This window comes from Sus scrofa, chromosome 3, assembly GCF_000003025.6.
Source record: "Sus scrofa isolate TJ Tabasco breed Duroc chromosome 3, Sscrofa11.1, whole genome shotgun sequence".
NCBI lineage: Eukaryota > Metazoa > Chordata > Mammalia > Artiodactyla > Suidae > Sus > Sus scrofa.
This window is the reverse complement of record NC_010445.4, coordinates 98,018,254-98,041,608: the sequence shown is the minus strand read 5'-3', so window position 1 is coordinate 98,041,608 and position 23,355 is coordinate 98,018,254. Positions and strand designations below refer to the sequence as shown.

The following is a 23,355-nucleotide window of genomic DNA, read 5'->3' as shown; positions in this document are numbered from 1 at the left end:
GAAAACTAAGAATTAAAGACATTTATTAATTAGCTCAAACTAATAGTTAAAATGAGTTCTCAGATTTGATTTTTGAAGATCTTCCAGGTATTTGACTGTCACCTTTACTTCAAAGCAAGTGACCATACATGCACTTTGAGGTATTGTGGCAGATGGACACCAAATTCCTTCTAGTACTGACACCTGGCCTGAGCATTGTGGGTGATGTAAAGAAGATCACCAGTTTATGATAAAAGAGGATAACTCAGAAACAGCCAGATGGAAAAGATGCACAGGGAAAGCATGGGAAGGGGGCCGCCAGAGCCCGCATGCCCTCTCCAGGGATATCCTTCTCCCTGAATCTCCACATGTTTGCCAACCAAGGAGCTCCCAACTAAGGGATTTTTTTTGTTTTTTGGTTTTTTTTTTTTTTTTCCTTCCTTTTTAGGGCTGCAACCATGGCATATGGAAGTTCCCAGGCTAGGGGTCAAATCGGGGCTGCAGTTGCCGGCCTACACCACAGCCACAGCAACTCAGGTTCGGAGCCACGTCTGGAGCTTACATCACAGCTCAAGGCAACGCCAGATCCTTAACCCAATGACCGAGACCAGGAATTGAATTGGCATCCTCATGGATACTACTCAGGTTTGTTGGATACTAGTCACGTTTGTTACCTGCTGAGCCACAATGGGAACTCCCAGCAGTCAAGGATGCTTAAGAAAAAAGAATAGTAGATGTATAGTATATATATATATATATATATATAAGAATAGTTACCTTCCCCATTTACTTGTCTTTTCTTTTTCCTGGGCACATTTGTTTGGTATCAGAAATGCCAAGAAGAGCATATATACTGTATACTGTATATCAGAACAGTAACTTAAATTGTTGACACACCACTCTGAGCAGAGTCTGGGTATAAATGTACTTGCTCGTCAGCTGTAATATGTGAGGTGAGAGGCAGGGAGAAGTTTTGAGGTTGTTTTTATTTGGTTTTTGTCTGGAAAACTTGCAGCTTAGCCTTTGTGCAGAGAAAATATACTTGTGCACAAACAGAAAACAGAGAATCTAATCTTGTAAACTGCTGGACACATGAAATTGACTCATAGCTGACTCTGTTATGGGCAAACTTACTAAGAGTTTTTTTTCTTCCTTTATATTTGGGGTTTTCAGTTATGTAAGCATGACTAAAAAGGATTTGGTGAGTTGAGTGAAATAAATGTATAAGCCCAGATCAGAACAGATGTTGAGAGTTTCCATTTTTAATTTGTCACCCAGAATTTTGGTAGATTGATCCAGTTTGCATATTCCCACCAGTCCGTTCTGTTTGTATTGAGCTTTTTTTTTTCCGGGGTGGGGGGCGGGCTGCACCCACTGCAGGTGAAAGTTTCCAGGCCAGAGATTGAACCAGAACCCCGTCAGTGACAATGCTGGATCCTTAGCCCACTAAGCCATGAGGGAACTCCTTTGAATTCATTTTTGTCAGATTCTATATATAAGGGAGATCATACAATATTTGTCTCTCTCTGACGTACTACACTTCACAATGTCCTCAGGGTCCATTCATGTTTCATGTTGCGTATGGCAGGATTTTCTCCTTTTTTATTCCAGTGTGTGTGTGTGTGTGTGTGTGTGTGTGTACACCACATTTTCTTTATACATTTATCCATTAATGGACACTCAGGTTGTTTCAATATTTTCTATTTCTTATGTGGGTACAAGATCTTCATTATCTCCTACATACATAGTTCAGAATTTTCTTTTTCTTAATATGAAATAATTCCTAACTTTTAAGTGGAGGAAGGGACGTGGAGAGACTATGGACACCACCATTAAAATGTTCATTATTCTTAAATCTTTGCCTTTAAAGAACTGAAAAATACCACCATTTTATCTGCTCTCCAGATAATCAGCATGGGCCCATTTGCAGGTTGCTAAGACTATAGCATAAATTTCAAAGCTCTCCCTGACCTTTGATTCTGTAGTTAAACACAGAAAGCCCTCCAAACTATCTTTTTTTAGAAGTTAAGGTAAACTTGCTTTTTTACAGAAACTTTGTTTCTGTTAGCATTGAGAAGAAAGGGAGAATTTGCTTGAATAGACTTGGCTTGATTAGACTTGGCCATCATTGTACCTGGAGGTACGATAGGTTTTTAAATACAAGAATAATTATTTTTCTTGGCAAGTATTTCAAACATTATTTGACTTAAATTAAAATGTCAGAAATAGAAGCCCATGAGAAGGAATCTTAGACTATAAATTTGTTTTATAGGTAAATACTATGATAAATTACTAAAGGAAGCTTTGATAATTTGTTTTGAATTTGAAGCACAGATATATTTTTAGCTAAATTAATATAGGTCCTTGTCAGGAAATAACTGTCCTGGGGTAGGAGGTAGAAAGGGGGAGTCTCAATGGTGTTGATCACTTATATAGAGTATTTTTATTCCTGATGAAGCATTTATTTTTCAGTTTTATTTTCTAAGATTCCATCTTTTTAGGAAGATCTTAAATATTTAACAAGGTATTTGTCATGTTTAGAAGTATAGAAAACTGAATTAAAAATAGAAAAATTATATTTCACTTTCCTACATTCTGATGGAGAGCTATGAAATGCCACACCTCTGTTTTGTAATCTTTTAACTTGGTTCCATGGTACTTTTAGACTACTCCTGTTAATTTGACCACGCATGAGAAGAAGCCCTTTGCCCTCCCCACCCTCCTTACTTTTTTAATGCCCAAATAAAGCCAGCAATACTTTCAGAAAAAAGTCACATCTCTCAGATGTTTTTTCTCTCTTGGTCACATCAGAGCTATGATAGATAATTGGCTGGTTGTCCTACTGGACACAGTTGTGTTGTTCAGTGCTTAAAGTATTTTTAGGTGATGAATGTTGATGTGAGCTGAGGCATTTGACCTGAATAGCAAGTTTGCTGGAATTCTGTTCCCAGCTCTGCTGAATCAGGCAAGCTCTACTCCAAAGCGGGCAAGTCCTTTCCTTTCTCCCTGACACATATACCCATTTATTAAGTATTTTTACCACTAGCAACCTTACGTTAAATAATTTTGAGAGTCAGCTGTAGCATAATTTTTTTTTTTAAATAACTACAACCCTATAGATTTTGGTTTATTTTAGCAATATAATGGTAGCTCAAATAGATGAGTGGAAATGAACAATCTCCATAACAGCTTTATTGAGATACACTTCAAATACCATGAAATTCACCCTTTTTATTTTCTTTTACTTTTTTTGGCTGCACTCATGACATGTGGAAGTTCCTGGGCCAGGGATCGCACCTGAGCCATAGCAGTGACAATGCTGGATTCTTAACCACTAGGCTACCAGGGTACTCCTAAAAATTCACCCTTTTAAAATGTACAGTTCAGGAAACTTGTAATATACTCATAGAGTTGTACAACTATTACCACTGTCTAACTTCAGAATACTTTTATTACCTCACCCCCCAAAAGAAACACTGTGCCTATTAGCAGTCGCTTCCCATTCCTCCCTCCCTCAGTCCTCCTTAGCAACCGTTTGTCTACTTTTGGTCTCTGAATTTGCCTTTGTTGAACAGTTCATATAAATGGAACCATTCAATATGTAGTCTTTTGTGACCAGCTTTTTTCAGTTGAACCTTAATGTCTTTTGTTTGTTTTTGCTTTTTAGGGTGGCACCCATGGCATATGGAAGTTCCCAGGTTAGGGGTCAAGTCAGAAAATAGCTGCTGACCTGTGCCACAGCCACTGCATGTGGGATCCGAGCCACATCTGCGACCTATGCCATAGCTCACGGGAATGCAAGATTCCCAACCCATAGAGCGAGACCGGGGATCAAACCAGCATCCTCATGGATACTAGTCAGATTAGTTTCTGCTGCACCACAACGGGAACTCCCAAACCTTAATGTTTTCAAGGTTCAACTATGTGATACCTTATCATGTATTGATACCTTATTCCTTTTTGTGGCTGAATAATATTCCATGGTGTGGACATACCACATTTTTTATCCATTTATCACCTAATAAACAATTTTATTAGAAAATGAAGTTTTTCTGAGATATAATTGACATATAAAATTGTATAAGGTCTTATCATTTTATGTATGTACATATTACAAAATGATTGCCACAGTAAATTTAGTTAACATCCATCACCTCATGTAATTATAAATTCTTCTCGTACAAGAAACTTTTTTTTTTGGCTTTTTGTCTTTTTGCCATTTCTTGGGCCACTCCCATGGCATATGGAGGTTCCCAGGCTAGGGGTCGAATCGAAGCCATAGCCACTGGCCTACGCCAGAGCCACAGCAACGCGGGATCCGAGCCGCATCTGCAACCTATACCATAGCTCATGGCAATGATAGATCCTTAACCCACTGAGCAAGGGCAGGGATCGAACCCGCAACCTCATGGTTCCTAGTCGGATTCGTTAACCACTGAGCCATGATGGGAACTCCACAAGAAACTTTTAAGATGTGCTCTCTTAGCAACTTTAAAATATACTATACAATATTGTTAACCCTAGTTACCACCCTGTGCATTAAGTTCCCAGAACTTATTTATCTTGTAACTGGAAGTTTGTACCTTTGACCACCTTTACCTATTTCCCCCACTGAAGAATTTTTATGCTTGTGATTTTTTTTTCATGATTCCAAGGGATCTAAGTTGCATTTATTGACTTATTTTGGTTGCATTTAAATGTAGGCTCTACCTTGCCATTTTGAACCTGGTAACTAATTCTGTAGGATAATAATCTTCTAAATAGCCTTACTCCTGCTCAAGCAGCTTCACTAGCTGGATAAAGAGCTTCGCTGAGTAAGGCATCATGAATGCCAAAGAAAAAGTTGTGAGTACTAAAACCTTAATCTTCACTCTTAAGAAAGAGGCTCTGATTATATGTTTATACCTGCCTTGTCTCTTCCTGAATACTTGTGAAGTGCCAGAGCATACAAGGAAGCTGGGTTATCTCATTCGTAGAGCTGAATCAGTTCTTAAAATACTTCTCTGGTTGGTCTAAAGCCATTGTTCCATGCCTCCAGTGCCTCTACTGCCCCATCCCTTCCCCAGCCCCCTGTATCTCAGCAAATAAAAGGGGTTATCCTTGACAGAGCAAAAGGTCTCCAGGTCAACAGTGGTTAAATATTAAAAATTATGAATGTTGCTTCAATAAGAAATAAGGGCTTTTTTGTTAACTTAAAGGAACATTGAGTAAAAAAATTTGAATTCTAGTCACAGCTTTGTCACTAGCTAACTGTGTGGTGTTGGTTAAGCTAATTCTATACCTATGTATCCTTAGTGCTAAAATCAGAAGACTCATACCTATACTAATTAGCATAAAAGATTATTATAAAAGATAGTAAAGTCCTAAGATTGATATATCCTTCATTGTCTATGGAATTATCACTAATTTTTTTTTTTTTTTTTCTTTTTAGGGCTGCACCTGTGGCATATGGAAGTTCCCAGGCTAGCGGTCAAATCCGAGCTGTAGCTGCTGGCCACAGCCAAAGCAAAGCCAGATCCATGCTGTGTCTGCGACCTACACCACAGCTCACGGCAACATATTATACTTAACCCACTGAGCAAGGCCAGGGATCGAACCCATATCCTCCTGGATGTTAGTCAAATTCATTACCTGATGAGCCGGAACAGGAACTCTGCAATATCACTACCTTAGCTTAGCTTTTTGTGAGAATATTTTCAAAGTAACTAAATATGCACGTAAAGGCATAAATTGTATTAAGTTTTACTACCTGCCTTTCGGAAGCCTTGCTGAAAACATGGTTTGAATGTTGAATCATAGGAACTTTTGATTATTTGATTACTCACTCTGTGGTTCTGCTAATGTTTTCTTCCAAAAAGACACCAAAATCTGGTGAAAACTGTTATCACTAACATTTTTATCTTTCTCTCCTCATATTAGGTGTTTATCAGATCAGCAAACAGATTAAAGCTCATGATGGCAGTGTGTTCACATTCTGTCACATGAGAAATGGGATGTTATTAACTGGAGGCGGGAAAGATAGAAAAATAATTCTATGGGATCATGATCTGAATCCTGAAAGAGAAATAGAGGTAAGGATGAAAATGCAACATAAAAATGTTTAAATATTGAACCTTCTAAACTTGGGTCTTTTGTCCCACATTAAGATAACTTACACTTTTCTGGGCAGTTTGGTGCACATTCTTGTCATTTCATTGCCTCAAAATAAACAAAAAAAGGACCATTCACTAAACAAAATAATCTGAAAGAATCAGAAAAATGGGCACAATAATTAAGTTGCTTGTTATTGACTTCTGAGATTACCTTTTAGTGATCCAAAAATATAACCATACAAACAAAATTTAACAAACATTCATCAAATACTGTATCCTACTCCAAGGTATTCAAAATGACCAGTTTAATTTTTAAACTTGAAAATAATTTTTTAAACAATGGGCTTAATGTTTATCTAATTATCTATGTTATGTGTCTGCTTCATGGCATGAACCAGTGTATCCATAAAACCCAACAGGTATTATCTGCTCAGTGAAAGTTTGTTAATTGAATTGAGATCTCAAGAAGTGAAATGGATAAGAAGAGTATTTTAGATCAGTAATTGTCAGAACAATGGCAAATCTCATTTTAATATTACTTTTATTTGTTCGTGACTTTAGCTTTGAGTTTATGCTCAGTCCTTTCTACTCATGCTTTGCAGACAGAATCTTCTTTTAAAAAGAGTATTTTCAGTTCCCGTCGTGGCTCAGTGGTTAACGAATCCGACTAGGAACCATGAGGTTGCGGGTTCAATTCCTGCCCTTGCTCAGTGGGTTAACGATCCGGCGTTGCCGTGAGCTGTGGTGTAGGTTGCAGACGCGGCTCGGATCCTGCGTTGCTGTGGCTCTGGCGTAGGCTGGCAGCTATGGCTCCAATTAGACCCGTAGCCTGGGAACCTCCATATGCCGCTGGAGCAGCCCAAGAAATGGCAAAAAGACAAAAAATAAAAATAAAAAGAGTATTTTGATAGTACTGCTTTGGGGTTTTATTTCCAAGAAGATAAATCCTCATAGATAAATTTGTCTCACACCAAATGACTTACCCAAAATAATATAACCAGGAAGTAGCAAAACCATACCACAGTCTTCATGTGATTTACCAGAACTTATTCCTTTACCCCCACTCCTAATCATTAACTCTGAAAATTGTAGAAAATATGAATTAAAATTGACTGAAGCAAAGAATGTTGATAATGCATTATAACTTCTGTGTAATAAAATGTAATTGAACAAATAATTTATTAGCATAAGATTATTACTTTCAAATTTGGAATTGGGTCATTTATTACCCCATAATTGCTTTCAGTTATAACTGCGGTCTTCAGGTAGTAATTAATGTATGTTAGTATATGTATGGTAACTTTACAAAATTTTTTTTGTAGGTTCCTGATCAGTATGGAACAATCAGAGCTGTAGCGGAAGGAAAAGCAGATCAATTCTTAGTCGGCACATCACGAAACTTTATTTTACGGGGAACATTCAACGATGGCTTCCAAATAGAAGTACAGGTAAGCTGTATGATTTTAACCATTAACTGAATGTTTTTGATGGTAGCCTTTGTTTCTTATAATAATAGGTTCATTTCACTTTCAGGGTCACACAGATGAGCTTTGGGGTCTTGCCACACATCCCTTCAAAGATTTGCTCTTGACTTGTGCTCAGGATAGACAGGTGTGCATGTGGAACTCGGCAGAACACAAGCTGGAATGGACCAGGCTCGTAGATGTAAGTAAAGCAAAATGTGATTGTAAATTCCTCACAAGAAACTCCCTAAACTGGCAGTTGGTAGCAACAAAGCAAAAAGGACTCAGCATTGGTTAAAACCAAGTGTATTTATACAGTTCAGTAAAGGGGAAGGGGTAAGTGGGGGGAGAGTGTTTAGTCACAAAGTACAACATGAACCCACTCCAGAGAAGCAAATCAATAGGACAGAAGCTCAGTTTTTCTGTCACTGATCAGCAGTAAAAATAAAAAATATTTTATGTCTTTATGGAGCATTAATTGTTTTGGAAATGTTTGGGCCTCTGGTGGTGGTTCAGTAATACTGCTCACTAACAGACTCTACTATCTTCTTTTTGAGTTGGTCTCTCATTGTATTTTCTCCCTACCCCACCCAGATATCCACCTTTTCTAGCCTAAAAGGTGTATACGTGTCCTTTGCAGACTTTAAAGAACTGTACAGATGTTTGTTATTATCCCTATTACTCTACTGCTTGGCCACAAGCTGGTTGTCCTTTCCCTTTTCCTGCTCTGAAATTCTTCCTTCTCTCATATCCATGTGGTATTCCCATTGGCTACAGTAAAGTTGATTGAGATTCCATGTTTATGTGAAACACGTTATTTTCAACTATGTTTTGCCGCTATTCCCATAGGTCTAGGGAGACTTTCTCATGTACTCCCCAACAGCTGTCTGTCTCTCTTCTAGGAACCAGGACACTGTGCAGATTTTCATCCAAGTGGCACAGTGGTGGCCATAGGAACGCACTCAGGCAGGTAGGGTCTTTAAGGGAAATGTGAGCCGAGTAATCTAAGTGGTGGGATGTTTAACCATTATTCAGGAATGTTCTCAATCTGATCTGGAGAATTAATCTTTTAAGTGGCACAGTTATATGCTTGTTGCTCTTTTCTGTTATGCATACTCCTTCAGTTATTCAGTAATTATTTGAGCACTTACCACTTATTAGACACTATTGTAGGCATTCCGGCTACATCAGAGTGTGAAGCAAAGATCCCTGCTCTTGTGGAGCCCACATTTTAGTGTGTGTCAGGGATGGAGGCAGAATAAAACGTAAGCGTTGTAACTAAGATTAACGAAGAGTTATTGTGGGGGAGAGTTGAACATAGGAAGAGGGATCTGGAGAGGATGCAGTTGCAAAATGACAAGTTGGGAGGTCAGGATAAGCTTCATTGAGGAAGGTAACAGTTCAGTAGACTTGAGCCTCCTTTGTGAAATTTTCTGTCATTACCTGTTAGGGAAGGAAATTGAAGCTGAAATAACCAAGTTGACCTTCTGTTTGTGCCATAGCTTTTTTCTTTGTTGAATGCTGCATAGGTCGATAATAAAAGTATGTTTCCTGAAATTGTTATTAATTACTTGTTTTTGCAGACCTTCTATATACTACCTTTCCATGATTATTAAATAATATGTATTTATTATCTGTATTTTTTAATTGAGTCCTTTTTATTGCCTCTGCTAGTAAATAGCCCTCATCACAAATAACTTAATTTCCTTTTTAAAGAGGCAGAGGAAAAATATAAAGTCAGTTTTCAAAAGTTAAACCCATTGAAAAATGTGGAATGCTGATTTCTGTTGAGCTGAAATTATTGTGAACACGTTTAAATATTTTTATGTAACAAATACTTCAAATCAGCCATTTCATTTAATTCTAACTAAATTAAATCATGGAGAGTTTTTTTGTAGCAAGTTTTCCCCTTTGGCTGTTGGATGCAAATTAACACCTCTGGGAAATCAAAACATTCAAAATCTTTCTCATATATAGTGCTCAGAATCATGAAAAAATAGTTTTCTAAGGTAAAGATAAGCTTTAAAATGTGGTATTGCCTTGGCTGTGGCTGTGGTGTAGGCTGGCAGCTGTAGCTCCAATTCGACCCTTAGCCTAGGAACTTCCATATGCAGCAGGTACAGCCAGTAAAAAAGAAAGAAAGAAAACCACAAAGGAGTTTACTTCAGGTCTATTTTGGGGACAGCTGAACAGATACCACAAATGCTAAAATCAGTGAAATAGAGGATTTCCTGTTGTGGTATAGTAGAAACAGCCTGACTAGTACCCATGAGGATGTAGGTTCGATCCCTGGCCTCGCTCAGTCGGTTAAGGATCCGGCATTGCCGTGACCTGTGGTATAGGTCGCAGACTTGGCTTGGATCTGTTATTGCCGTGGCTGTGGCTATGGTGTAGGCTGGCAGCTATAGCTCTGATTCAACCCCTAGCCCAAGAACTTCCATATGCTGCAGGTACGGCCCTAAAAAAATAAATAATGTAAGAGTAAAAGCTACCATTTATTCAATATCTGATGACAGACCTTGTACCAAATTATTTTTATGTATTACTTTAAATCTTCACAAAAATGCAACAAATATCTCTTTTGCACAGATAGGAAACCAAGGCCCATAGAGTTGCTTGCGATTGAGCTGGGATTTGAACTCAGGTTCTGTATGATTCCAAAGCTTGTCTCTTTTTCATGAGTCCACCAGTATTCTTTAAGATGCACTTAATGGTGTTTATAGTATTACTTGGAAATACTACAAGGAAAATTTATATTTGAAGGTTAAATCACTGCTGATATAGTATTTAAAAAGAATTTACTGTGTATAAGAAGGAGTTAAAACACCAAGTAGAGTAGTAAGGGCTAGAAGGACTTGAATCATTAAGAGTCACCACTTCATTGGATGGCTCTACAATGTATACATACATGCAGAGTGCCAGTTTTTAAGGAAAAACTGATCTGATTAAATTCACTGAAATTACCTTCTAACATTTAATGAAGCTATCATTAGCAAGCTTAAAATTAAAAAATCCCTCACCGTAGCCATTTGGATTATTATCACTGACCCTAACCCTGAAAACTCACACATAGGGCAAGGAATTTTTTTTAGCTTAATGCAGCATATGTCCCAGTTGTGCATGAAGCAGAAAAGGTGACTAGCAAAATGTTTAAAGATGTCTTCATGTCTATATCTAGAAATCTTCTATGTCTTGTAATTAAGAAGTAAGCATAAGTGTGAGTAAATTATCACAGTGATAAAATCGTTTTAGAAGAGTATATTACGGAGTTCCCTTCATGGCTCAGCAGTTAGCAAACCCGACTAGCATCCATGAGGACATGGGCTCAATCCCTGGCCTTACTCAGTAGGGTTAGGGATCTGGCATTGCCATGAGCAGTGGTGTAGGTCACAGGCGCAGCTCAGATCCTGCGTTGCTGTGGCTCTGGCGTAGGGTGATGGCTACAGCTCTGACTGGACCCCTAGCCTGGGAACCTCCATATGCCTCAGGTGTGGCCCTAAAAAAAAAGACAAAAACACACACACAAAAAAAGAATATATTACTACTGTAACTTCTGAGGGAAAAAATTAAATGCATGGACCTAAGAGGACATGGTACTTCCTTGACATTGCTAATCCTCATAGTAAGGATTCTTTTTAGCAGCATTATTGAGATATCATTCATATAACCATAAAATTCACCCATTTAATGTATATTATTCAGGAGCTCCTTAGTGACTCAGCACATTATGGAATCCAGTGTTGTCACTGCTGTGGCTCAGTTCGCCTCTGTGGCACCAGTTCAATCCCTGGCTCTGGAATTTCTGTGTGCCGCAGGCAGGCGCAGCCAAAATACACACACACACACACACACACACACACACACACACACTCTTCATTAGGTTTTAGGAAGGTCACAGGATTGTGCAACTTTCATCACAAGCTAATTTCAGAACATTTTCATTAACCCAAAAAAGAAATCCTATACCCATTAGCCTTCACTCCTCCTCACCCCCACCTACTTCCAGATCTACTTTTCTGTTTCTATGGGTTTGCCAATTCCAGACATTTCATATAGAGTCATATTATACATTGTCATTTGTTTCTAATTTCTTTCACTTAATCTTTCAAAGGTTCATCCCTGTTGTACAGAATATATAAGTATTTCATCCCTATTGTCAGCAAATATTCCATTATATGAATATACCTCCTTCATCACTTGGTGACCATTTGAGTTATTTCCACTTTTTGACCACTGGGAGTAATGCTGCTGTGAGCAGTCATACATACGTTTTTGTGTAGACATATGTTTTCCACTCTCTTAGGTATATACCAAGGAGTAAAGTTGCTGATAACTCTGTGTTTAACATTTTGAAGAGCTTCCAGGTTGTTTCCCACAATAGCTACACCATTTTACAATTCCACTAGTAAAGTATGGAGGTTCCAATTTCTCCACATCCTTGTCAACACTTGTCATTGACTTTGTTTTCATTTTAGCCAACCTAGTGAAGTGCTTTTTCATTGTGTGTGTGTGTGTGTGTGTTTTCCAGCTTCCCCCTCAGCATATGGAAGTTTTCAGGCCAGGGATTGGATCTATAGCTACAACCTATGGCACAGCTGTGGCAACACTGAATCCTTAAGTGACTGTGCCGGGCCATGGATTCAACCTGCGCCCCCACAGCAACTCCAGCCACTGCAGTCGGATTCTTAACCCATTGCACTACAGCAGGAACTCCTTTGTGGTTTTGATACGTATTTCTTTGATGGCTAATGATGTTGAATGTCTTTTCCATGTGTTTACCAACCACTTGTGTAACCTCTTTAGAGAAGTGTCTACTCATATCCTGTGCCTGTCTTTGAATTGATTTGTGTTTTTATTGTTGAGTTATAAGCGTTCTTTATATATTCTGGATATAGTACCTTATCAGATATATGAGTTGCAAGTATGTTCTCTCATTCCAATGGTTGTCTTTTCCCTTTATGTTTACATTTATTTCACAAAAGCTTCAAAATTTTATATAGTCCCATTTATCTATTCTTTCTCTTGTCTCTTGGTCATAAAGATTTACCTCTGTATTTTCTTCTAAGAATTTTATAGTTTTAGCTCTTATCTTTAGGTCTGTGATTCATCTTGCATTATTAATCTTTGTATATGATGTGAGGTAGATATCCAACTTCATTCTCTTGGGTGTGAATATCCAGTCATTGAAAAGAATGTTATTCCCCAGTGCAGGATATTGACACCCTTGTTGAAAATCTGTTGACCATAAACGTATGGGTTTCTATCTGGACTCTCAGTTATAGCCCATTGATGTATATGTCTATCCTGTGCCAGTACCACAATCTTCATTATTGTAGTTTTGCAGTAAGTTTTGAAATTGGGAAGTATGAGTCCTACAACTTTTTTCTTTTTCAAGGTAGTTTAGCTATTCAGGATCCATTGATTTTCCACATGAGTTTTAAGATCAGCTTGTCAGTTTCTGCAGAGAAGCCAGCTGGCATTTTGATAAGAATTGTTTTGTTTTGTTTTGTTTTTTCCTTTATGGATCAGTTTGGGGAACGTCACTATTTTAATATGGTCTTCTAATTTATGAACAGCTCTTTATTTATTTAAATCTAGAATTTTTTCAAAGATGTTTTTTAGTTTTTAGGGTACAAATTTGCGCCTTGTTAAGTTTGTACCTAAGTATCTCTGATGCCATTTTAAATGAAATTGTTTTCTCAATTTCATTTTCAGAATATTCATTGCTAGTATATATAAATACATTGCTCTTGGATCCTGCACCTCTGAACTCATTTCTTAGTTTTAATAGTTTTTAATGGATTCCTCAGGATTTTCTACATATAAGACTATGCACCCTGTAAAACTCTTCTTTCTTTCTAATCTGAATTGTTTTTCATTTTCTTGACTGATTGTTTTGACTAGAATCTCTTGTACAGTTTTGAATAGATGTGGCAAGAGTGGTCATCCTGATCTTGTTCTCTATTTTATATGTTACTCGATTCAGTTTGTTAGGATTTTGTTGAAGATTCTTTTCATCTATATTGATAAGGGAAGTTGGTCTGTAGTTTTCTTGTTTTGTCTCTGTCTGGTTTTGGTATCAGGATAATACTGACACTTCACTAAATCTTTAAATAAAACTAATATCTCCTAAACCAAAACAAAAACTTAAAGTATACAAGTGGTGAAAAATTAGTACATAGTACATACTATTAATTGTTAGTCATTAGTTAACAAAATTTTAGAGGGTATTGAACCATTAACTGTAAACCATTTAATTAAAACTACATTCAGGCATATCACACATTTTCAAATATAATATTCTCTCATCTTTTCTTTTTTTTTGTTTTGTTTTGTTTTTGTTTTTCGGCCATGCCTGCCAGGCATCAAACCTGTGCCATAGCAGTGACCCAAGCTGCTACAGCGACAATGCTGGATCCTTAACCCACAGCACCATAAGGGAACTCCCTCTAATTTTTTTAAATTTGTGTTTTTTAAATTTGTGGAATTTAAAGTTCTTCATAAAGCTTATAATACATGTGAACTTGAACCATTGTGAATTTAAAAGTATAATCTCTGAATTATTGGTAAAATACATTCTGCTTAATGTTTCCAAGACCCCTGTTAATCATCCCTTCCCTTCCTTTTTTTCAAAACTAGTTTCTCAAAAGGCACTTAATCTTTATACTACTGCCAGGCCTCAGAGAAACACAGGCATATTTGACATCCCATTAGGTTGTCAGGTGTGTATCGGCTCAGACAGAATTCCCTAAGCAGTTTGCACAGAGCTTTTTACTCTGTTCTGGTTGGACACAGTTTTATTTCCAAACCAGTATTTAAGGAAAGATTTGGCATTGTCATTTTATAGGCTGGTAAATAGAGGTGAGATACCTTAGATCAATAGACTTGAAGTGATGATAGGTAAAATAAAAAAACAAAGGCTAAAGGTAGAAATTGTTTCAAAGGAAAAAATCCATGGAATTGAATCACTATTTAGAACATACTACATATAATCATACAGGAATGGAAAGGGGAGTGGGCAGACTGAGGTGACTTCAAAGAGAACCCCAAAGTTTCTAGTCTATAGGGATAGTGATAGCTTTGACAAGGAAGTATGGTGGGAAAATGTGCCTTTAGGTAAGTGGGTAGGTAAAGAATTTGATTTAGCTTTCGACTTGGAATCACAATACCTTAGAGCTGGAGAGACTTAAGTGATCCAGCTTTAACACATGTTTTGGGTTTTTTTTCTTTTAAATTTTTATGCAATTTTTAAAGGTTACTTTAACTTTGATGATGACTGCAACCTTGGCAAACCAGCAATGTAGCTAAAGGTACTGTTATTAGATTCTAACCTGATAGACTAGAAAGGTTCAGAACATAAGAAACGCTCCTTCTGCTCAAAGGTATATGTCAAAGACATATTCACACTAGTTAAGACTTTATTCTTTGACGTAATTAAGAGAGAAAACTTCTAATTAGAATAGCTTTTTCCCTCTGGCCCATCAGTACTCCTGAGTTCACTTCCCAGGGTATACAGTGTTTTTGAATTCCATCAGCATCAATCTTCCTGAGTTCTGCCTTGTCATAACTCTAATTCTCAGTCACTCTGAGCTCCTACAAATTACAAAGCCCTAGGTACAGTGACTGGCACAAAGAAATATGAAACATGGATGCTACCCCAAGTAGTTTATAACCTAATCAGATACTACATAAGATGGAGAGTATATCCTGTTAGTAGTTTCCTATCACTTGAATAACAGATATTAATGCTTGAAGATCAACAGAGAAACTACCATGAGCCTGAGTCAGAGAATGCTTTACAGAAGAGTTGGGATTGGTCCTACCTTGAAGAAGTTCTGAGATTTTGAAGAGGTAGGGAAGAGGTAGGAGCTCATATCAAGCAGAAGGAATAGATGGCGCAAATGCAAGAAACTATGAGCTAACTGAACTAGAACGTTCTTAAAGGCTGCTTGATACGTAAACAGTGGAATCCAAACTTGTTAGCCTGGCCTTTAAAGCCCATTAAAAGTCTTTCCTTCACCATTCCACTCAGAATGGTTATATCGATGTCCTTTAGATACACTGCAGCCCTTTCTGTACTTTCTTGCCAATTCCTCGCCACCTATGTCATACCTGTCCTTGCCACATTTGATGTGATGAAATCCTAGACCACCCACATCCTCAGTAATTACTCCCTGTTCTGAGACTTCATAATCCTTACTTGTGTAACTCATTTTACTTTAAACTGTTAACCACTTCATGAACTTACTCGTCTCCCCATTTGGGTGATAAATTCCTATTCTGCCTCCTTTGCTGACTTCTAACTGGATCCTAAATGTTAGTGTATCTCAGAGACACATTTTTCCATAGGATCACATCCTTCCCTGGTGTGATATAGTGAAAAGCATAAGGGCCAGAAGCTCTGTCCTGGTTCTGCCACTAACTAGTCTTTTGATGATTGGCCAACTGTTTTGACATCATAGGATTTCAGTGTTGTTTGTAAAGTAAAAGGGTTGGATTGGGCTTTTCTTCCCCCTGTTTTTGATTTTTTGGTTTTCTGGTTATAAAAGCTACACTCCAATTCTTATAAGTAGAAGCTTCATAAAAGCAGATGAGAAAAAGTTAACAAACCTGCCACCCGGAGGACACATGATATTATGATGAATACTTTTTAAACTCATATTATGGACGGATATATATTCATATAGGGACTTTATGATACTTCCAGCTCTAAAATCTTAGGATTCTTTTTTTTGCCACTAAATACAGAAATACCTTTTTTATAAAGTCATCAAGCTAGTGGTGGTACTGTGTGTGAGTACCTGACTCAAGTCAGATTAGTTTACAGCCAAAGATTTCCCATCTCTGATGGGAAATTACATTTTTAAGTCTTTTTAGAAAAAATTTTTTGGCACATAGTTGATTTACAATGTAATGTTAGTTTCAGGTGTACACCACAGTGATTCAGCTTTATATATATAAATATATTCTTTTTCCGATTCTTTTTCATTGTAGGTTATTACAAAATATTGAGTGCAGTTCCTTGTTCTCGGTCTTTGTTGGTTGTCTGTTTTATGTATAATAGTGTGTATGTGTTAACCCCAGCCTCCTGATTTATCCCCCCTTCCCCTCTGGTAACCATAAATTCGTTTTCTGTAACTGCGGGTCTATTTCTGTTATGTAAATAAGCCCATTTGTATCTCTTTTTTTTTTTTTTTTTTTTTTTTTTAAAGATTCCATATGAAGTGATATGTGATATTTGTCTTCCTCTGTCTGGCTTACTTCACTTAGTATGATTATCTCTGGGATTATTCATGTTGTTGCAAATGGCATTATTTCACTCATTTCATTTAGAAAGATTCATTGGGGAGTTCCTGTTGTGATGCAGCAGAAATGAATCCAACTGGGAACCATGAGGTTACCGATTCAATCCCTGGCCACACTTAGTGGGTTAAGGATCCAGCGTTGCCATGAGCTGTGGTGTAGGTCACAAACACACCTCGGATCTGTTGTTGTTGTGGCTGTGGCGTAGGCCAGCAGCTGTAGCTCCAGTTGGACCCCCTAGCCTAGGAACCTCTATAAGCCACGGGTGCTGCCCTAAAAAGAAAAAAAAAAAAAAAAAGAAGGTAAAAGTAAAGATCCGTTAAGTCCTTTGGGCCATATAGCATCCCATAATGTTTCCAAATTACCTTAACGCAGAAGCCTGGTTCCAATGTATATACTCTAGACTAGAATGAGAGTGCAGTTCAACACAGTAAAAACTTAAATATTTATTCCTAGAAAAGTCCCTTTGCTAGAGGGTTTGTGGTCCTCTCTGTACTTTTGTTAAGGATAGAGATCCTGAGCCCAAAAGTCTTTTCTGAGCATAATTTATGAAATGAGAAGAGTGGGAGCTTTCAAATTATTGCTAGGGATAATTATTACTAAAAATTACTTGCCAAAAGTGGAAGAATTATTCTCTGCTATGTAATACTAAAAATAGAAAAAGTAGGCAGGGTTTTTTGTTTGCTTTTTTCTTTTTTGAGAGCTGCCATCTCTAACCAGTATGACTCAATTTTGCATTTCTACATATTATACTGACAGACATTCTGGGGTTTTTTTTACTATTACTATTTTTCAAGGGAGTTTCCAAAGAGATAAAATTGCAGTTTTCTTATGACGATTAAACAGACTTAGAAATAGTCTTAAGACAGTATCAATTGGAGCTTCTCCAAATAAAAATTGATAATTTTAAATGCCTTCGAAAGTAAAGTTTCCATAAACTCATTAAAAACTTGAAACCTGATATATACATAGCAGTGTTGTGTCTCATTATTCTTTAGGTATGTCTGTTCAGTCCGAGTTGGAATATTTTGCTCCCTTACTCTGAAAATCAGGTGGTCCACTTGACATCAGCTTTGGCATTCCTTGGCTCAGAGGAGTATCATGGTGGCAGCCATAAAAATTGATTAATGAATTACATTCTCAGAAGAAACCTATAGTCAGTGGGTACTGTCCATTTGCAATAAAGTATGTTTCTTGTGTACCTTTTGAAATGGAAATAATCAAACATTCAGCCCAGAGGTTCAAAGTGCCAGTTTCCTGCTGATTGGCTTTTAATAAACTCAGATATTCACAAATAGAAGCATTTTCCCTGACCTGAGTAAAAGACAAAACTTGTGAAATAGGTTAGCTACCTAGAAGTTTCAACCCGTAGGTCACAAGTTACTAATTCACTCATGAATGTGTTTAATTAGAAAGGGATTTCAGTGGTAAAGAGAGTCTTCTATCTTCTACTTTGAATACACTAAGGAATGTTAAGCAACATGCCTTTTTAAAAATTCATTTAAGCACTTTCATAAGTAATATTTCCTTTTATCTGAAGGGATAGTGGTCTCTTTCCAGATATTAGTTATAATGCTTCAAAATTAAAAGTAACTGTCACTGTCATTCCTGTTATTGACTTATTTTAGTGGTAGATTTTTTCCCATCTAAATAATTAAAAACAAAATTTGCTGCTTTTGTCCCATGAGATTAAGGTAGTGATTTTATTTTTCTATTCTTGTCCCATTCTTTTTACCCAACCATTTCTTCCTGCATGTTGCATTACTATTAAATAATTCTTGCTTAAAAGATTTATTTTCTATTTGTTCATTTGTTTATTGTACAACTATTTATTTAGTGCCTGATCTGAGCCAGGGAGTGCTAAACTCTGAACTCTTTCAACTAGCACGCTATCTGTAACCTGCTCCCTTCTCCTTTATCCTTTAGTTGCCCTCCCTTAGTTCCCAGTCTTTGCTTTGTACCCCATATTGCACCATGCTCTTCTGAAGCACCATCTCATCCTTCAAGTGCTCTTATAAAAGGGGCTAATTAGAGTCACTCATTAGTAGTTGGATTTAAGTCATTGTTTTTTACCTATCAAGAGGATTTTTACATTTGACTTTTCCTATAAGTGTGAATGAAAAACTGTCTTTCAAAGAACTTAGAACTTGCCTGTGCAGGAATTGGAGGTATTGGAGAGGCAGCGTGCTCCCTGCTGGTTCCTTTGAAATCACACCAAATGAATGGCCCTCTGCCTTTCCCTCCCACTATCATACTGCTTAAGCTCCTTCCACATAGCAGTGCAGCTGTCACTCCTGCCTGAACTGCCTCACATAGGCTACATCCTCCCTAAAGGTTTTTCTGTGTCTGCTATTCATTTTCCTTCTGTGAGTTTCTCTACTATATGTAGTCACCATCGGTGAGATTGGCACTTAACTGTTCTTTGTTTTAATTGGCTAATTTCCTTTTCCCTGGCTCTGGTGTAGTTTTCAAGATCACTAATCATCGTATCATTTTCTATTTGGACAGTGCCTTGCAAAGAGACACCATTGACATTCAGGATACCTAAATAGTAGAAGTGAGGACATGCCTAGGCCCATATATTTATATGGTATCTAGCAACATTTTGCAAAATGAATTTATCTTTTAGTAGAAGAAGGAAACATGTCCAGCTTAAGGGCATTAATTATTAAAATTTATTTTTTTGGCGGGGGGGGGAGGAGTTCCCGCTGTGGCACATAGGGATAGGCAGCATCTCAGGAGCGCTGGGACACAGATTCAGTTCCCAGCCCAGCACAGTTAATTAAGGATCCAGCATTGCTGCAGCTGTGGTGTAGGTCACAACTGCAGCTCAGATCTGATCCCTGGCCTGGAACTCCATATACCACAGGGTGGCTGAAAGAGAGGGGCAGGAGAGAAAAAGTCAGCAACCACTTTTTTTTTTTTTCCCTATAAATGCTAATATCTGACGGAAATTTTGATTTTTTTACTTCTTCACAGGTGGTTTGTTCTGGATGCAGAAACCAGAGATCTAGTTTCTATCCACACAGATGGGAATGAACAGCTCTCTGTGATGCGCTACTCAGTAGGTAGGCAGATTTACTCCCACTCCTGGTAGTCACACCATTTCTCTGTAATTGCGTATTTTCATTTCCAATAAAGCTGACTACTTTTTCCTCTACTGTTAAGTATTGAATATGTTTCCCCCAACATATTCAGATTAAATTCTGCTGCAGGAAACTGCAGAAGGTCTGCTAAAGTTAAACATCTAAATCATCAAGCAAACAAATTTAGAACTGTTACAACTGCATTTCCAATTGAAAGCAGAAAACCGTGCATTCAAATCCTATTTTGGGGGGTAACTACACATAATTAGAATTTTGAATAGGTATTAGGTTGAATGTTAATCTGTTTAGCAACCTTTTCTTTGCATATAAGATACTATAAAATAAATTATAGTAATATTCAAAATATATAAATTTTATAGGCCCTTCAAGTTCTTTAAATTTTTTTTTTGTTTTTACTGGTTACATAGTAATCATTGGTTTATCAATTAGGTAAAATACCTAGAAACTCATTATAAGAATTAGATCAGTTAATTTAGCAATTTTGAATTCATTTTGAACTTCATTCAAAATTTTTTTTTCTTTTTTCTGTCTTTTTAGGGCCACACCAGCGGCATATGGAGGTTCCCAGGCTAGAGGTCTAATCGGAGTTGTTGCTGCTTGAGTAACACGAGATCCGAGCCGCATCTGCAACCTACACCACAGCTCACGGTAATGCTGGATCCTTAACCCACTGAGCGAGGCCAGGGATGGAATCCGCAACTTCATGGCTCCTAGTTGGATTCGTTTCCACTGCGCCATGACAGGAACTCCTATTCAAAATTTTAATTAAGGATTTCCCTTATGGCACAGTGGGTTTTAAGGATCTGATGTGGTCACTGCAGTGGGTGAGGTCTAGTCCCGAGCCCAAGAACCTCCACATGCTGCAGGCGAGGCGAAAAAATAAAAGAAAGCAGTATCTTTTTATGTTAATTAAGCTTCCATGATAGTCCAATTCCCTTTCCCCCATTATTAATATGATTTTGATCCATATAGTTCTCCCCGGAGTTAATCTGAGTGACATTTTCTTATATTTGAAAATATATTCCAGTAGTTGTTGAATCAAAGTAGTTGATAATTTCTTTTTTTTTTTTTTCTTTTTGATAATTTCTAAGTCATTTCAAAGGAAGTCCGGAATGCTATTCTCTGTGTTAAACAAGGAAGGAAAACTATTTGCTTCAAGCTATAAGCTTAGCAGGAGTTATTTTGCAGCAGAAAAGGTTTTCTGTTTGGGTTTGGCTTTTATTAGCGCTGTAATAGCAAATAACTACTGCAGATGTAGCAGTTAAAACTCAAAGATCAAATGGACTTTATTGACCATCTGTTGCATTGTAAGAACCATGGTGGAGACCTTAAAAGAGAACATCTTCCCTTCCCAGGAGAGCTGCCTCCTGGTTCTTGGCTGCAGTGAGCAATTGTACACTCACCTTGCTGTATGAACACTGTACACTTAGACACATAGAAGCAGGTTAACCCCCTTGGTGCCGGTTCATAGCTAAATAGAAGGAGGTGAGGCTAGGGGAAGAGTCCTGGGCCATGAGCATTTCCAAGAAGGGATTATGTACTGGACCGGATGACCATTTGGTGTTCAAGGATGCTTAATGATGGAAGGATTCATTCATTAAATGCCAAACAATAGTTAAGTCGATGATACTTAACAATGTTTGTAAAATATCATTTAGCATAGGCCCAGTAAAGTGACAATAAATAAACATAACAGTGTATTTATCTACAACATTTTTCCTGTTTCATTCTAGATGGCACCCTCCTGGCCGTAGGATCTCACGACAACTTTATTTACCTCTATGTGGTCTCTGAAAATGGAAGAAAATATAGCAGGCATGGAAAGTGCACTGTAAGTAATGAAGTGAAATAAATCTATAAACTTGTTAGGAAATTTCACTTCTGTTAAAAAGAGAGTTAAATGTTTACATTGAAGTATCAGCTTTAAACTTAGCAGGTTTAAACTTTAATTTCTATCTTTGAAAACTGAGATTACCTGGCAGCAGAATATTGCAGTGCCCTCTATGCTCTAAAAAGATGTCTCCTTTGATGAGAGTTTAATACTTACCTCTGACTGCTAGTTTTAAGGCAGTTTCATAAGTCAAAGCTATTTCCTTAGGATCCTTAGAAAATAGCACTTTCTTTAAATGGAGTGGGTCAGAAATGGAAGGCTATCTCTCACATTTTCATCTCAATGTCCCAAATCCTGCCCACCCTCAATACTGCAATTTCCTATGTGACCTTTCTACTACTACAAATAACTTTTTGTTTTTTTGTTCCTTTTAGGGCCATACCTGCAGCATATGGAAATTCCAATGCTAGGGGTCCAGTTGGAGCTGTAGCTGCTGGCCTACGCCACAGCCAGAGCAATTCAGGATTGGAGCCACTTCTTTGATCTACACCACAGCTCACAGCAAGGCCAGGAATTGAACCCATATCCTCATGGTTCATTACCCCTGAGCCACAATGGGGAACTCCAAAAAAATAACACAATTTATATGGATATTTTTCTACATTAAGAGAATTAATAGAAGCATATTTCCTTTAATTTGTTGCATTTATAATTGATTATCATTGTAAGGTGCAGATTAGATTCAATTCAGTAGACATACTGAGTTACTTTATGTCAGGCAGTCTGCCAAATAGCGAAATGTTCTAAGTACTGGGAATATACATAAGATTTATTCCTTGTCCTCAGAAAAGTACACATTCAAGCTGAGGACAGAACGAGAAAGGCAGGCAGTATATAGCACGGTAGTTAAGGGCACAAACTTGGGATCAGACTATCTGGATTTTAACTCTTGTTTGACCACCCATAAGTGTGACCTTGGGCAAGTTATTTAAACCTATTTCAGTGTTCTCATCTGTAAAGTGAGAATCATAGTACTTTCTACTTCCCTGGATTAAAATAAGCTAAGGCATATAAAACACTTAGAATAGTGCTTGGCAAATAGGAATTATTCAGTGTACATTAACTATGATTTTTATAAAACATGAGGCAGTTGTTATCTATGTTAGCAATCAGTTTAGGATTAACTCTTGATGAATTAGTGGCACAGATCCTTTAACAGTCTTTATCACAAAATAGCTTTAGGGGAATGAAAGAAAGAATGATGCAAAGATTTTAAAACTAAACAGGGAGTTCCTTTCGTGGCTCATTGGTTAACAAACCCATCTAGTATCCATGAGCATGCAGGTTCAATCTCTGGCCTCCCTCAGTGGGTTAAGGATATGGCATTGCCATGAGCTGTGGTGTAGGTTGCAGACGAGGCTCGGACCCTGCGTTGCTGTGGCTGTGGTGTAGGGCACCAGCTATAACTCTGATTGAACCCCTAGCCTGGGAACCTCAATATGCCATGGGTGTGGCCCTAAAAAGACAAAAGAAGGAAAAAAAAAAACCACCCAAAACAGTTACCAAAGGGGAAACCTTGG

At 37.6% G+C, this 23,355-nt stretch overlaps 1 protein-coding gene across 7 annotated transcripts in view; it reads left to right on the top strand.

Moving 5' to 3' along the window:
- Positions 1-23,355, top strand: part of EML4 (echinoderm microtubule associated protein like 4) — a 150,068-nt gene that overhangs the window by 114,268 nt on the left and 12,445 nt on the right. For all 7 annotated transcript variants that reach the window (XM_021087581.1, XM_021087582.1, XM_003125196.6 and 4 more), the window contains 6 exons: positions 5,899-6,050; positions 7,394-7,519; positions 7,605-7,736; positions 8,437-8,504; positions 19,817-19,905; positions 21,678-21,775. In XM_021087581.1, the coding sequence (XP_020943240.1) occupies positions 5,899-6,050; positions 7,394-7,519; positions 7,605-7,736; positions 8,437-8,504; positions 19,817-19,905; positions 21,678-21,775 (665 nt within the window). The remainder of the gene's footprint in view (positions 1-5,898; positions 6,051-7,393; positions 7,520-7,604; positions 7,737-8,436; positions 8,505-19,816; positions 19,906-21,677; positions 21,776-23,355) is intronic.